Source organism: Oncorhynchus mykiss, chromosome 2 (genome assembly GCF_013265735.2).
Source record: "Oncorhynchus mykiss isolate Arlee chromosome 2, USDA_OmykA_1.1, whole genome shotgun sequence".
In the NCBI taxonomy this organism is placed as follows: domain Eukaryota; kingdom Metazoa; phylum Chordata; class Actinopteri; order Salmoniformes; family Salmonidae; genus Oncorhynchus; species Oncorhynchus mykiss.
This window is the reverse complement of record NC_048566.1, coordinates 14,810,342-14,824,056: the sequence shown is the minus strand read 5'-3', so window position 1 is coordinate 14,824,056 and position 13,715 is coordinate 14,810,342. Positions and strand designations below refer to the sequence as shown.

The 13,715-nt window shown below is 43.8% G+C and overlaps 1 protein-coding gene across 5 annotated transcripts in view; it reads right to left on the bottom strand.

The window, feature by feature from the left end:
* Positions 1–13,715, bottom strand: part of LOC110535632 (inversin) — a 43,394-nt gene that overhangs the window by 13,539 nt on the left and 16,140 nt on the right. For 4 of the 5 annotated variants that reach the window (XM_036961885.1, XM_036961889.1, XM_036961883.1 and 1 more), the window contains 10 exons: positions 12,483–12,649; positions 9,558–9,731; positions 7,076–7,243; positions 6,669–6,849; positions 6,437–6,546; positions 6,170–6,341; positions 3,844–3,999; positions 1,441–1,526; positions 1,141–1,287; positions 641–747 (listed from right to left, as the gene is read on the bottom strand). In XM_036961885.1, coding sequence (XP_036817780.1) covers positions 641–747; positions 1,141–1,287; positions 1,441–1,526; positions 3,844–3,999; positions 6,170–6,341; positions 6,437–6,546; positions 6,669–6,849; positions 7,076–7,243; positions 9,558–9,731; positions 12,483–12,649 — 1,468 coding nt within the window. The remainder of the gene's footprint in view (positions 1–640; positions 748–1,140; positions 1,288–1,440; positions 1,527–3,843; positions 4,000–6,169; positions 6,342–6,436; positions 6,547–6,668; positions 6,850–7,075; positions 7,244–9,557; positions 9,732–12,482; positions 12,650–13,715) is intronic. The other variant, XM_036961890.1, reaches the window with a different exon arrangement.

Genomic DNA, 13,715 nt, shown 5'->3' with positions numbered 1-13,715 from the left:
TGAGTTAATTAAGCAATTAACATCCCATCATGTTTAGGGTCAAGTATAAAAATGCTGTGCAGGACATTATTTTGGCTACCATGTCTATGCCTCCATAGGATGACAATGCCCCCATCCACAGGGCACGGTTGGTTACTGAATGGTTTGAGGAGCATGAAAAGATGTAAACCACATGTCATGTCCGTCTCAGTCACCAGATCTCAACCCAGTTGATTCTGGAGCGGAGCCTGAGACAGCGTTTTCCACCACCATCAACAAAACACCAAATTATGGAATTTCTGGTGGAAGAAGGATGTTGCATCCCTCCAAGAGTTTCAGACACTTGTAGAATCTAAGCCAAGGTGCATTGAAGCTGTTCTGGCTCGTGGTGCCCAATGCCCTATTAAGACGTGATATGTCGGGGTTTCCTTTATCTTGCCAGTTACCTGTAGTTATCAGTCAGTGCCAGTAGGAAAATACAAGTAAAAATATAATTTAGTAGGCCACTAGGTAGAGAGACAGCACAAAAACTAAATTGCCTTAGCTAGACAATACCAACAGCTACTTGTTGAATCTAAATCGATACTTGCTACTGTTGTAGGAGCTGATGTCCTTCCAAACTATAGACAAGGCACTTCCTCAACATCCACCTCCTCCTCACCTCTCCTCGTTGTGTTCCATGTGGTTGGGGAAGGCATTAGAGTTCAGCAGCAGCTTCACAGCATCCAGATAGCCATTGTTACAAGACCAGTGGAGAGCTGTCCTGCCCTGCAGACACACACGGTAGGACATGACCAGTGGAGAGCTGTCCTGCCCTGCATACACACACAGTAGGACAGGACCAGTGGAGAGCTGTCCTGCCCTGCAGACACACACGGTAGGACAGGACCAGTGGAGAGCTGTCCTGCCCTGCAGACACACACGGTAGGACAGGACTAGTGGAGAGCTGTCCTGCCCTGCAGACACACACAGTAGGACAGGACCAGTGGAGAGCACTTCGTGTGTGTGTGTGTGTGTGTGTGTGTGTGTGTACCTGCTGAGGTCTATGAGTTCCTGTGTGTGTGTGTGTGTGTGTGTGTGTGTGTGTGTGTGTGTGTGTGTGTGTGTGTGTGTGTGTGTGTGTGTGTGTGTGTGTGTGTGTGTGTGTGTGTGTGTGTGTACCTCTTTGTCCTGTATATTAGGGTCAGCGTTGTTCTCCATGAGTAGTACAGCCATACAGGTGATGTACCCTCCATAAGCAGCACACTGGAGAGGAGTCCTGCCTGCCTGGTCCTGGACGTTAGGACTGATCCCATTCTCCATCAGCAACTACCATGACCATCACACTGAGGTTACAGTACCAGCCAACCGGCTCAATGACCTGAACAACACATCCTTAACACAGTCTATAAGGAAAGGAAATGAGGACAAATGAAGAAGTGTTCAGGGATAATAAAAGTGTATAAAGGTGAAAAGACAGACCTGGCAGACTTCAGCGTTCCCCCCCAGAGCCGCCCAGTGCAGAGCAGTGTGTCCATCTAGATCCACCAGGTGGACACGAGCAGAGCCTACACAATGAAAATCCATGAGGCATTCTTCACCATAGTAAGCCCACCTAAATCCTGCATTACAAGAGCATGGTACACTAGTGTAGTCCTGTATGACTCAGTAGGTAGAGCATGGTACACTAGTGTAGTCCTGTATGACTCAGTAGATAGAGCATGGTACACTAGTGTAGTCCTGTATGACTCAGTAGGTAGAGCATGGTACACTAGTGTAGTCCTGTATGACTCAGTAGATAGAGCATGGTACACTAGTGTAGTCCTGTATGACTCAGTAGGTAGAGCATGGTACACTAGTGTAGTCCTGTATGACTCAGTAGATAGAGCATGGTACACTAGTGTAGTCCTGTATGACTCAGTAGATAGAGCATGGTACACTAGTGTAGTCCTGTATGACTCAGTAGGTAGAGCATGGTACACTAGTGTAGTCCTGTATGACTCAGTAGGTAGAGCATGGTACACTAGTGTAGTCCTGTATGACTCAGTAGATAGAGCATGGTACACTAGTGTAGTCCTGTATGACTCAGTAGGTAGAGCATGGTACACTAGTGTAGTCCTGTAAGACTCAGTAGATAGAGCATAGCACCACATACAAAATGGCTATAAGTTGCTTTGGATAAAAGCGTCTGCTAAATTGCAGATATTATTGAATCAACCTCCCAATTCACAGCTTTATTGACAACGTTTCGATCCGAACCGGATCTTCGTCAGGTCAAACAAACTGAGTGTTCACATCCCCAAATATACACATTTCGCCTCACATGCACATGCATGGTAGGTGTGGAACAAATTCTATTCACTCTGCACATAGTTAATCATAAATAATCACAGAGGTACATACGGTCATAAAGGATTATAGACATCAAAAAAAGATTACTGTTGCCTAGGTTTTAACTTGGCCCAATTTGTACGTGTATAATCGTTATATACCTCTGTGCTCAATTTTGATTGACTATACACAAAAGTGAAAAGACACACACCATGCTTCATGCGCATAATGTTCATGTGAGGGGAAATTGGTCTATTTGGGGATGTGAGGGGGAATGTGTATATGTTAAGGGAATTTTTATCTATAATGACTAATTATGTATACATTTCAATCAGGACTGACTAATTAGAATACTATTATGTTACTGTATATGTACTAATCAGAACACTATTCTGTATGTGTATGATTTTTCTTTCTGGATCCCAGTACTGAATATAATGTGTGTGAATGTGGTCAAGAGTTTAGAAAAATGACTGTCTGTTCCTTGGTACAAATGAATTAACTATATCTCCAGACTGACTAGAATGCTTATCTACACTGGCTGACCTTGGTTCTAGGCGAAGAGGGAAGGCTTGAGAACTATAGAGCCTTTCTACCAGTGTCAAGAAGAGACAGAACATTTAGAAAACGCTAATGTCATTTTCAGTTTATAACCTGTGGTAAAATGTGTAAGGAGCAGTACTCTCGAGAATAAACTCCGCTGTATGACTTTAAGACTGGGCTCTGTCTATTATTATAGAATAAGGATCTTACAAATCCTTATGAATTGACAGAGTGTTTAATTTTAATTGGGTATTAAAACATAGAGCAATTTAATTCCTTTAACAGTATATTTGGGGATGTGATGGGGAATGTGTATATTTGGGGATGTGAGGGGGAATGTGTATATTTGGGGATGTGAGGGGGAATGTGTATATTTGGGGGATGTGAGGGGGAATGTGTATATTTGGGGGATGTGAGGGGGAATGTGTATATTTGGGGGATGTGAGGGGGAATGTGTATATTTGGGGATGTGAGGGGGAATGTGTATATTTGGGGAAGTGAGGGGGAATGTGTATATTTGGGGAAGTGAGGGGAAATGTGTATATTTGGGGATGTGAGGGGGAATGTGTATATTTGGGGATGTGAGGGGGAATGTGTATATTTGGGGATGTGAGGGGGAATGTGTATATTTGGGGATGTGAGGGGAATGTGTATATTTGGGGATGTGAGGGGGAATGTGTATATTTGGGGATGTGAGAGGGAATGTGTATATTTGGGGATGTGAGAGGACATTTGTATATTTGGGGATGTGAGGGGGAATGTGTATATTTAGGGATGTGAGCGCCTACATTTTTAAGGATGCGTGTATGACCACAAACTCTTTACTGCTATCAGACCACAATGTATTGAAGGACTAGGATACCAAGTCTACAATAATCACCACCACACACACTGGTTTACTGCGTACCAGAGATGGAAGAGGAAGTGAGGCATCTCACTCACTCCTTTTTTCCAATGGTCAACGACCGGAGTAAAGCAAAATCTTCATTTATCCACATCTTTGCTGTGTACCTTTGATAAGTGTGAGGATGATGTGGCGGTGTCCCATCTCACAGGCTCTGAACAGAGGCGTGTGTTTCATTACGTCTAGACTGTCCACTATGGCTCCTCTCTCCAACAGCAACCTCACTGTACTCACATGACCTGACAGAGAGGCCGCATGCAGCGCTGCAACACACACACACACACACATTAAGTTGAGATTTTCAGTCTCCACACACTTCAGCAGCCTCACGTACTCGAGTTTTCAGAACCAGTTCGTCAAATGAAAAGTCATTTGTTGCACTTTGACCCTGTACTGTGTTGTGATGTTATTTAATGTCAGTCAATATTTACACCACTGGCCCCTCTATCTACTCCAGTGACTCTGATCAACCCACTCTGCTCCCCATCACACTCAACCTCATTAGCATAGTACACCAGAATCATTTGCATATTTTACCAACTCATTAGCATATGCTCACATAAATTGTCCCTGCTGGGCAGGAAGCGGGGGCATCACCATGGTGATTAGTGCTCCAATCAGCCCACGGGGCAGAGCAGGGGACAAAGGATAGCATGTCTACAGCTTGGGGATGGTGTGTGTGTGTGTGTGTGTGTGTGTGTGCGCGCGTGTGTGTGGGTGTTTATGTTTCTATGTATTTATGTGTGTGTGTATGTGTGTGTGTGTGTGTGTGTGTGTGTGTGTGTGTGTGTGTGTGTGTGTGTGTGTGTGTGTGTGTGTGTGTGTGTATAGGTGCGTGTGTGCGCGTGTGCGTGCGTGTGTGTGTGTCAGAGAGAGTATGTGTATCAGAGAGAGTATGTGTATCAGAGAGATTATGTGTATCAGAGAGTGTATGTGTATCAGAGAGAGTATGTGTGTCAGAGAGAGTATGTGTATCAGAGAGTGTATGTGTATCAGAGAGTGTATGTGTATCAGAGAGAGTATGTGTGTCAGAGAGAGTATGTGTATAAGAGAGAGTATGTGTATCAGAGAGAGTATGTGTATCAGAGAGAGTATGTGTATCAGAGAGAGTATGTGTATCAGAGAGAGTATGTGTGTCAGAGAGAGTATGTGTATAAGAGAGAGTATGTGTATCAGAGAGAGTATGTGTATCAGAGAGAGTATGTGTATCAGAGAGTGTATGTGTATCAGAGAGAGTATGTGTGTCAGAGAGAGTATGTGTATAAGAGAGAGTATGTGTATCAGAGAGAGTATGTGTATCAGAGAGAGTATGTGTATCAGAGAGAGTATGTGTGTCAGAGAGAGTATGTGTATAAGAGAGAGTATGTGTATCAGAGAGAGTATGTGTATCAGAGAGAGTATGTGTATCAGAGAGAGTATGTGTATCAGAGAGAGTATGTGTATCAGAGAGAGTATGTGTATCAGAGAGAGTATGTGTGTCAGAGAGAGTATGTGTGTCAGAGAGAGTATGTGTCAGAGAGAGTATGTGTATAAGAGAGAGTATGTGTGTCAGAGAGAGTATGTGTATCAGAGAGAGTATGTGTAACAGAGTGTATGTGTATCAGAGAGAGTATGTGTATCAGAGAGAGTATGTGTATCAGAGAGAGTATGTGTATCAGAGAGAGTATGTGTATCAGAGAGAGTATGTGTATCAGAGAGAGTATGTGTATCAGAGAGAGTATGTGTGTCAGAGAGAGTATGTGTATCAGAGAGAGTATGTGTATCAGAGAGAGTATGTGTATCAGAGAGAGTATGTGTATCAGAGAGAGTATGTGTATCAGAGAGAGTATGTGTATCAGAGAGAGTATGTGTATCAGAGAGAGTATGTGTATCAGAGAGAGTATGTGTATCAGAGAGAGTATGTGTAACAGAGTGTATGTGTATCAGAGAGAGTATGTGTATCAGAGAGAGTATGTGTATCAGAGAGTATGTGTATCAGAGAGAGTATGTGTACATGCTCACTGGTTTTGGTCATTTTCTTAACAGTGTCAGTTATGTGTTGACATGTCTCTCTCCCCACTCGTCTCTCCGCTCCACTGCTTTCGGGGAATCCCCTGACATCTATGCCACTCTGGGGAATCCCCTGTGACATCAGACAGCCGCTGTCCTGCCACCTGCGTCAGGATGACAGAGGCTAGCATCAGTGTGTAAGTGTGTGTGTGTCATCTCTGTCTGTTTATCTCTCTGAGTAGCTCTGATGGTGACAGTGCCAGGACATTAAGATCTGGGAAACTGTGGTGAAGGCGGTGAGGGGGGTAGGGGATGAAGGGGGAGGGAGCCGGGGATGAAGGGGGAGGTGTCCTCTACCAGCCTGACCAGTCACAGCAGCTCTTGGTCTACTGCTGACTGAAACAATCCCGTGGGATTTAATAAACACATCCCAGAGTTCCTCACCAGTGCCTCCGTACTTGTCGGCCATGTTGATGTCGATGTGAGGCGTGAGTGTCAGCATGGTGCGTATGACATCATCGCTTCCTTTCCCAGCAGCCCACATGAACGCTGTGCGGCCCTCCAGATCTGGCTCGTCTTTCACAGAGGGGTGGGACAGAAACACACCCACCGTCTCCTACGCACGCACACACACACACACACACACATGAGTCACTGATATAAGGTGAAATGTGCGCGTGTGTGCATGTGTGTGTGTGTGTGTCTACGTACAGCGTAGTTGCTCTGAGCTCCATAGTGTAGAGGTGTGGCCCCATGGCTGTCTGAGGGGATGGTGCCTGACGTGTTCCTCTCCAACAACAAGTGCACTATCTTGGCATGTCCTGAAACACACATCAACATATCCAGGTTCAGCTCGGGTTGCCCCCCCTCCGGTAAAGTATCTGGACCAGTGATGGAACCACATTCTGATGACAGGATCCACATTGTAAACACAGTCTCTTACCCAGCAGTGCAGCCCAGTGCAGCGGGGTTCTGAACAGGTTGTCGTACGCCGTGACGCTGCAGCCTTCATACGATGTCAGCACCTCCACCACTGCCTCGTTGCCGTCGGCAACAGCAAAGTGCAAAGGCGTGCGCCCCTCATAGTCCTGCCAGTTCAACAGAGACTCGGTAGGAGCCGCCTCCTACGCGCACACACACACACACACCTCATTTACATCAGTAAGCAGAGGATGGTGTGTGTAAGGATGACATTCTCACTGGATATTGTGTGTGGTGTGTGTGTGGTGTGTGTGTGTGTGTGTGTGTGTGTGTGTGTGTGTGTGTGTGTGTGTGTGTGTGTGTGTGTGTGTGTGTGTGTGTGTGTGTGTGTGTGCGTGTGTGTGTGTGTGTGTGTGTGTGTGTCTGTACCAGTATGCAGCGGACGGTGTGTATAGCGGTGTGCTCCTGGCTGTGTGCAGCCCAGTGTAGGGGGATCTTGCCCTCACTGTCTGGGATGCCAATGTTGGAGTCGTGTTTGATGAGCAGTCTGACGTGCTCTGGCCTGTTATAGAACGCTGACCAGTGGAGCGCAGTCTGCTGCAGGGGGAGAGGGGGGAGGGGTGACAGACACTATTGTAATAATAATTTTGGGCCCAATACTGGCCCAACCCTCTAACCTCCAGGCTCTAACCTCCAGGCTATTTGCCCTAGAAATAACAGTGATCTAAATCAAAGAGCCCTAGAACATATTCTACAGAAACACACAAAGCCTGATGATTTAACATGACAGTAACAGTGACAATAACAGTGACAGTAATAATGACTGTAACAGTGACAGTAACAATGACTGTAATAGTGACAGTGACATGACAGTGACAATAACAGTGACAGTAATAATGACTGTAACAGTGACAGTAACAATGACAGTAACAGTGACAGTAATAATGACAGTAACAGTAATAATGATTGTAACAATGACTGTAACAGTGACAGTGACAGTAACAATGACTGTAACAGTGACAGTAACAGTAACAATGACTGTGACAGTAACAGTAACAATGACTGTAATAGTGACAGTAACAGTGGTAATGACTGTAACAGTGACAGTGATAGCAACAGTGACAATAACAGTGACAGTGATAATAAAAGTGACAGTAACAGTGACAGTCACAGTGACAGTAACAGTGATAGTGATATTAAAAGTGACAGTAACAGTGACAGTAACAATGACAGTAACAATGACTGTAACAGTGACAGTGACATTGACAGTAACAGTAACAATGACAGTAACAGTAACAATGACTGTGACAGTAACAATGACTGTAATAGTGACAGTAACAGTAACAATGACTGTAACAGTGACAGTGACAGTAACAGTAACAATGACTGTAACAGTGACAATGACTGTAACAGTGACAGTAACAGTAACAATGACTGTGACAGTAACAGTAACAATAACTGTAACAGTGACAGTAACAGTAACAATGACTGTAACAGTGACAGTAACAGTAACAATGACTGTGACAGTAACAGTAACAGTAACAATGACTGTAACAGTGACAATGACTGTAATAGTGACAGTAACAGTAACAATGACTGTAATAGTGACAGTAACAGTAACAATGACTGTAATAGTGACAGTAACAGTAACAATGACTGTGACAGTAACAGTAACAATAACTGTAACAGTGACAATGACTGTAACAGTGACAGTAACAGTAACAATGACTGTGACAGTAACAGTAACAGTAACAATGACTGTAACAGTGACAATGACTGTAACAGTGACAGTAACAGTAACAATGACTGTGACAGTAACAGTAACAATAACTGTAACAGTGACAGTGACAGTAACAATGACTGTAACAGTGACAGTAACAGTAACAATGACTGTGACAGTAACAGTAACAATGACTGTAATAGTGACAGTAACAGTGGTAATGACTGTAACAGTGACAGTGACAGCAACAGTGACAATAACAGTGACAGTGATAATAAAAGTGACAGTAACAGTGACAGTAACAGTACCAATGACTGTAACAATGATTGTAACAATGACTGTAACAGTGACAATGACTGTAACAGTGACAGTAACAGTAACAATTACTGTAACAGTGACAGTAACAATGACTGTGACAGTAACAGTAACAATGACTGTAATAGTGACAGTAACAGTGGTAATGACTGTAACAGTGACAGTGATAGCAACAGTGACAGTAACAATGACTGTAACAGTGACAGTAACAGCAACAATGACTGTAATAGTGACAGTAACAGTGGTAATGACAGCAACAGTGACAATAACAGTGACAGTGATAATACAAGTGATAGTAACAGTGACAGTGATAATAAAAGTGACAGTAACAGTGACAGTAACAGTGATAATAAAAGTGACAGTAAAAGTGACAGTAACAGTGACAGTGATAATAAAAGTGACAGTAAAAGTGACAGTAACAGTGACAGTGATAATAAAAGTGACAGTAACAGTGACAGTAACAGTGACAGTGATAATAAAAGTGACAGTAACAGAGACAGTATGCTATAACAGAGATATCACCTCCTCTATGGCTGTTGTTAGAGATCTATTCTGGGACATACTGAAACCAGTGTCATCTGACATGCTGATGATGCATATTGGATTATTACAGAACTAACAGACAGATAGACATCATCGCTACAGACAGAGGGGGTCTGTGTGTGTGTGTGCGTGCGTGTAGAATGTATTTGGCACAACTGTCTGCCTTGAAGAGTCAGGACAAAGCAGCCAATTGTCATGTGTGTGTGTCTCTGGATTGCTCAGAACTCCACGTGAACTCTAATTCAGTCAATCAAATCAAAGAGCCGGGACAGTTCCATAACAAGTATGTTTGATAGAACTATTACCCAACTTTGTAAACAGTGTGTGTGGTACCTTGTTCTTGTCCTGTGTATCCACCTCTCCAGGTCCTATGTGTTTGAGCAGCAAGGCCAGGGGTTTGGGGGAGGGGTGACGGGTCGCCAGGTGGAGGGGTGTTACCTCCTCTAGATCCTTCTGCAGCAAATCAGCACGACGCGACAGGAGCAGCTTCAGAAACCGCACGTTCCCCTGGAGCACACACACACACACTCTCTCTATGGTGTCTTATCCAAATCCATCATCATCCATCTGTCCTTTCCTATTGGTTCTCAGACTCTCTCCTCTCTCTTCTCTCTTCTCTGTTCTTTCCTATTGGTTCTCAGACTCTCTCCTCTCTCTTCTCTCTTCTCTGTTCTTTCCTATTGGTTCTCAGACTCTCTCCTCTCTCTTCTCTCTTCTTTCCTATTGGTTCTCACTCTCTCCTCTCTCTTCTCTGTTCTCTTATCTTTCCTATTGGTTCTCAGACTCTCTCCTCTCTGTTCTTTCCTATTGGTTCTCAGACTCTCTCCTATCTATTCCTTCCTGTTGGTTCTCAGACTCTCTCCTATCTATTCCTTCCTGTTGGTTCTCAGACTCTCTCCTCTCTGTTCTTTCCTATTGGTTCTCAGACTCTCTCCTATCTATTCCTTCCTATTGGTTCTCAGACTCTCTCCTCTCTGTTCTTTCCTATTGGTTCTCAGACTCTCTCCTCTCTGTTCTTTCCTGTTGGTTCTCAGACTCTCTCCTATCTATTCCTTCCAGCCTCATCGTTTGACAGATCTATCTGCTGACTGAGCATGCATGTGAGAGTATGTGTGAGCTTTGAAAAAGTGTGTGTGTGTGTGTGTGTGTGTATGTATATATGTGTGTGCACGTGCAAATGTGTGTCCATATAGGCCTGTATGTGTGTGTGTGTGTATATGAGTGTGTGTGAGTGTGTGTGCGCGTGTGTGTACATATGGTCTATCCTCCTATTCTCAGTCCAATTAGATCAGTAATCCCAGAAGTCTCTCCCTGTCTCAGCTAGATATTGATCAGGTGTCAGAGAGAGAGAGGGCCTCCCATCACCCCACACACATTAGAATTAGAGTGTGTGTGTGTTAGAGTGTGTGTGAGCACCCTCCTCCACCCCTCCTCACCTGCCCTGACAGCAACCCCCCACAAGGTTAATAAACACTTTCTATAGAGATATTACTGATCACACAGCCCAGTCTTTTATTTCATTTTCTAGATTTAGATATATTTTTTTAGGAACTCAGTCGGGGTCTCAACTTACTGTTGAGAGTTAGAATAGTAGAATACTCAAGGTGACATTTTGAAACTTGGTTGTGCATCAGCAGTTATTCTCTTGTTATATCAGTCACTGATAGTCACTCAATTAGCCAAGTCAGCTAAAACATTTTATATGGTAAGTTAGTCTTGTGGCCAGCTATCTAAACCTGATATCATGGTGGAATTACTGACCGGGGGAAATGAGCTTTAAAACAGAACATGTTTCTCTCTGCCCCAGGGAAAAATGTGTAGAATTGCATGAAATGAGTTGTAGAACTGCAACATCTTTTCTCCGAGCCACAGCAAAATGTGCAGTATTGCAGCAAACTTGCTTTAAAACTTAATTTACTCTATGCCCCATGGCAAAATGTGTAGAATTGCAGGAATTTAACTCTGAAGTGTTCACTGTCAAGACGAGGGTGTTTATAATGTTTAGCTCACAGAGTACAACATTTCGCTCAGATTTTTTGTGGCTCCCACCTTCATCAAAGTTGCCGATCCCCTTGTCTAGTTCTTAACAGCCGCCCTGAGGGTGTCTGTCTGTCACCACTGGGGGGCACTACCTTCTCACCTAAGCTACCAGTATATGATATACACTGAGTATACCAAACATTATGAACACCTTCCTAAAATTGAGTTGCCCCAATCTATGTCTCAATTGTCTCAAGGCTTAAAAATCCTTCTTTAACCTGTCTCCTCCTCTTCATCTACACGGACAGAAGTGGATTTAACAAGTGACATCAATAAGGGATCATAGCTTTCACCTGGATTCACCTGGTCAGTCTATGTCATGGAAAGAGCAGGTGTTCTTAATGTTTTGTATAGTCAGTGTAGCGAGGCTCTAGAATACCCTGGAATCAGGATTCTAAAGGATCAATTAGTGTTCTACAGGTTAACTCAGTGTTCTGATGGTTCCACTACTGTTCTAGTGTTTCCTTTAGTGTTCTACAGGTTAACTCATTGATCTGATGGTTCCACTACTGTTCTAGTGTTTCCTTTAGTGTTCTACAGGTTAACTCAATGTTCTGATGGTTCCACTACTGTTCTAGTGTTTCCTTTAGTGTTCTACAGGTTAACTCAGTGATCTGATGGTTCCACTACTGTTCTAGTGTTTCCTTTAGTGTTCTACAGGTTAACTCAATGTTCTGATGGTTCCACTACTGTTCTAGTGTTTCCCTTAGTGTTCTACAGGTTAACTCAGTGTTCTGATGGTTCCACTACTGTTCTAGTGTTTCCTTTAGTGTTCTACAGGTTAACTCAGTGTTCTGATGGTTCCACTACTGTTCTAGTGGTTCCTTTAGTGGTTCCAGGTTAACTCATTGTTCTGATGGTTCCAATACTGTTCTAGTGTTTCCTTTAGTGGTTCCAGGTTGACTCAGTGTTCTGATGGTTCCACTACTGTTCTAGTGTTTCCTTTAGTGGTTCCAGGTTGACTCAGTGTTCTGATGGTTCCACAACTGTTCTAGTGTTTCCTTTGGTGGTTCCAGGTTAACTCAGTGTTCTGATGGTTCCACTACTGTTCTAGTGTTTCCTTTAGTGTTCTACAGGTTAACTCAGTGTTCTGATGGTTCCACTACTGTTCTAGTGTTTCCTTTAGTGTTCTACAGGTTAACTCAGTGTTCTGATGGTTCCACTACTGTTCTAGTGTTTCCTTTAGTGGTTCCAGGTTGACTCAGTGTTGTAGTGTACCTTCTGTGCTGCCAGGTGCAGGGCAGTACGTTGGCTATGGTCAGTCTTGTTAACAGAGGCTCCCGTCTTCAGCAGTGTCTCAGCACAGTCCAGACGGTCAGCCAGGACACAGTACATCAGTGGGGTACGCCCAAACTGGTCCTCACGGTCACGCAGGGAGGGATCCACTACACACAGTGGGTCAGGGGTTAAAGGTCAGGGGACAGGGGAAAGTGTGTGTGTACAGTGGGGCAAAAAAGTATTTAGTCAGCCACCAATTGTGCAAGTTCTCCCACTTAAAAAGATGAGAGAGGCCTCTTTTCATCATAGGTACACTTAAACTAAAACAGACAAAATGAGGAAAAAAATTCCAGAAAATCACATTTTAGGATTTTTAATTAATTTATCTACAAATTATGTGGAAAATAAGTATTTGGTCAATAACAAAAGTTTATCTCAATACTTTGTTATATACCCTTTGTTGGCAATTACAAAGGTCAAACGTTTTCTGTAAGTCTTCACAAGGTTTTCACACACTGTTGCTGGTATTTTGGCCCATACCTCAATGCAGATCTCCTCTAGCGCAGTGATGTTTTGGGGCTGTTACAGGGCAACACGGACTTTCAACTCCCTCCAAAGATTTTCTATGGGGTTGAGATCTGGAGACTGGCTAGGCCACTCCAGGACCTTGAAATGCTTCTTACAAAGCCACTCCTTCGTTGCCCGGGTGGTGTGTTTGGGATCATTGTCATGCTGAAAGACCCAGCCACGTTTCATCTTCAATGCCCTTGCTGATGGAAGGAGGTTTTCACTCAAAATCTCACAATACATGGCCCCATTCATTCCTTCCTTTACACGGATCAGTCGTCCTGGTCCCATTGCAGAAAAACAGCCCCAAAGCATGATGTTTCCACCCCCATGCTTCACAGTAGGTATGGTGTTCTTTGGATGCAACTCAGCATTCTTTGTCCTCCAAACACGACGAGTTTAGTTTTTACCAAAAAGTTATATTTTGGTTTCATCTGACCATATGACATTCTCCCAATCTTCTTCTGGATCATCTAAATGCTCTCTAGCAAACTTCAGACGGGCCTGGACATGTACTGGCTTAAGCTTCTGGTACTTCACTTCTGGTACTGCAGGATTTGAGTCCCTGGCGGCGCAGTGTGTTACTGATGGTAGGCTTTGTTACTTTGGTCCCAGCTCTCTGCAGGTCATTCACTAGGTCCCCCCGTGTGGTTCTGGGATTTTTGC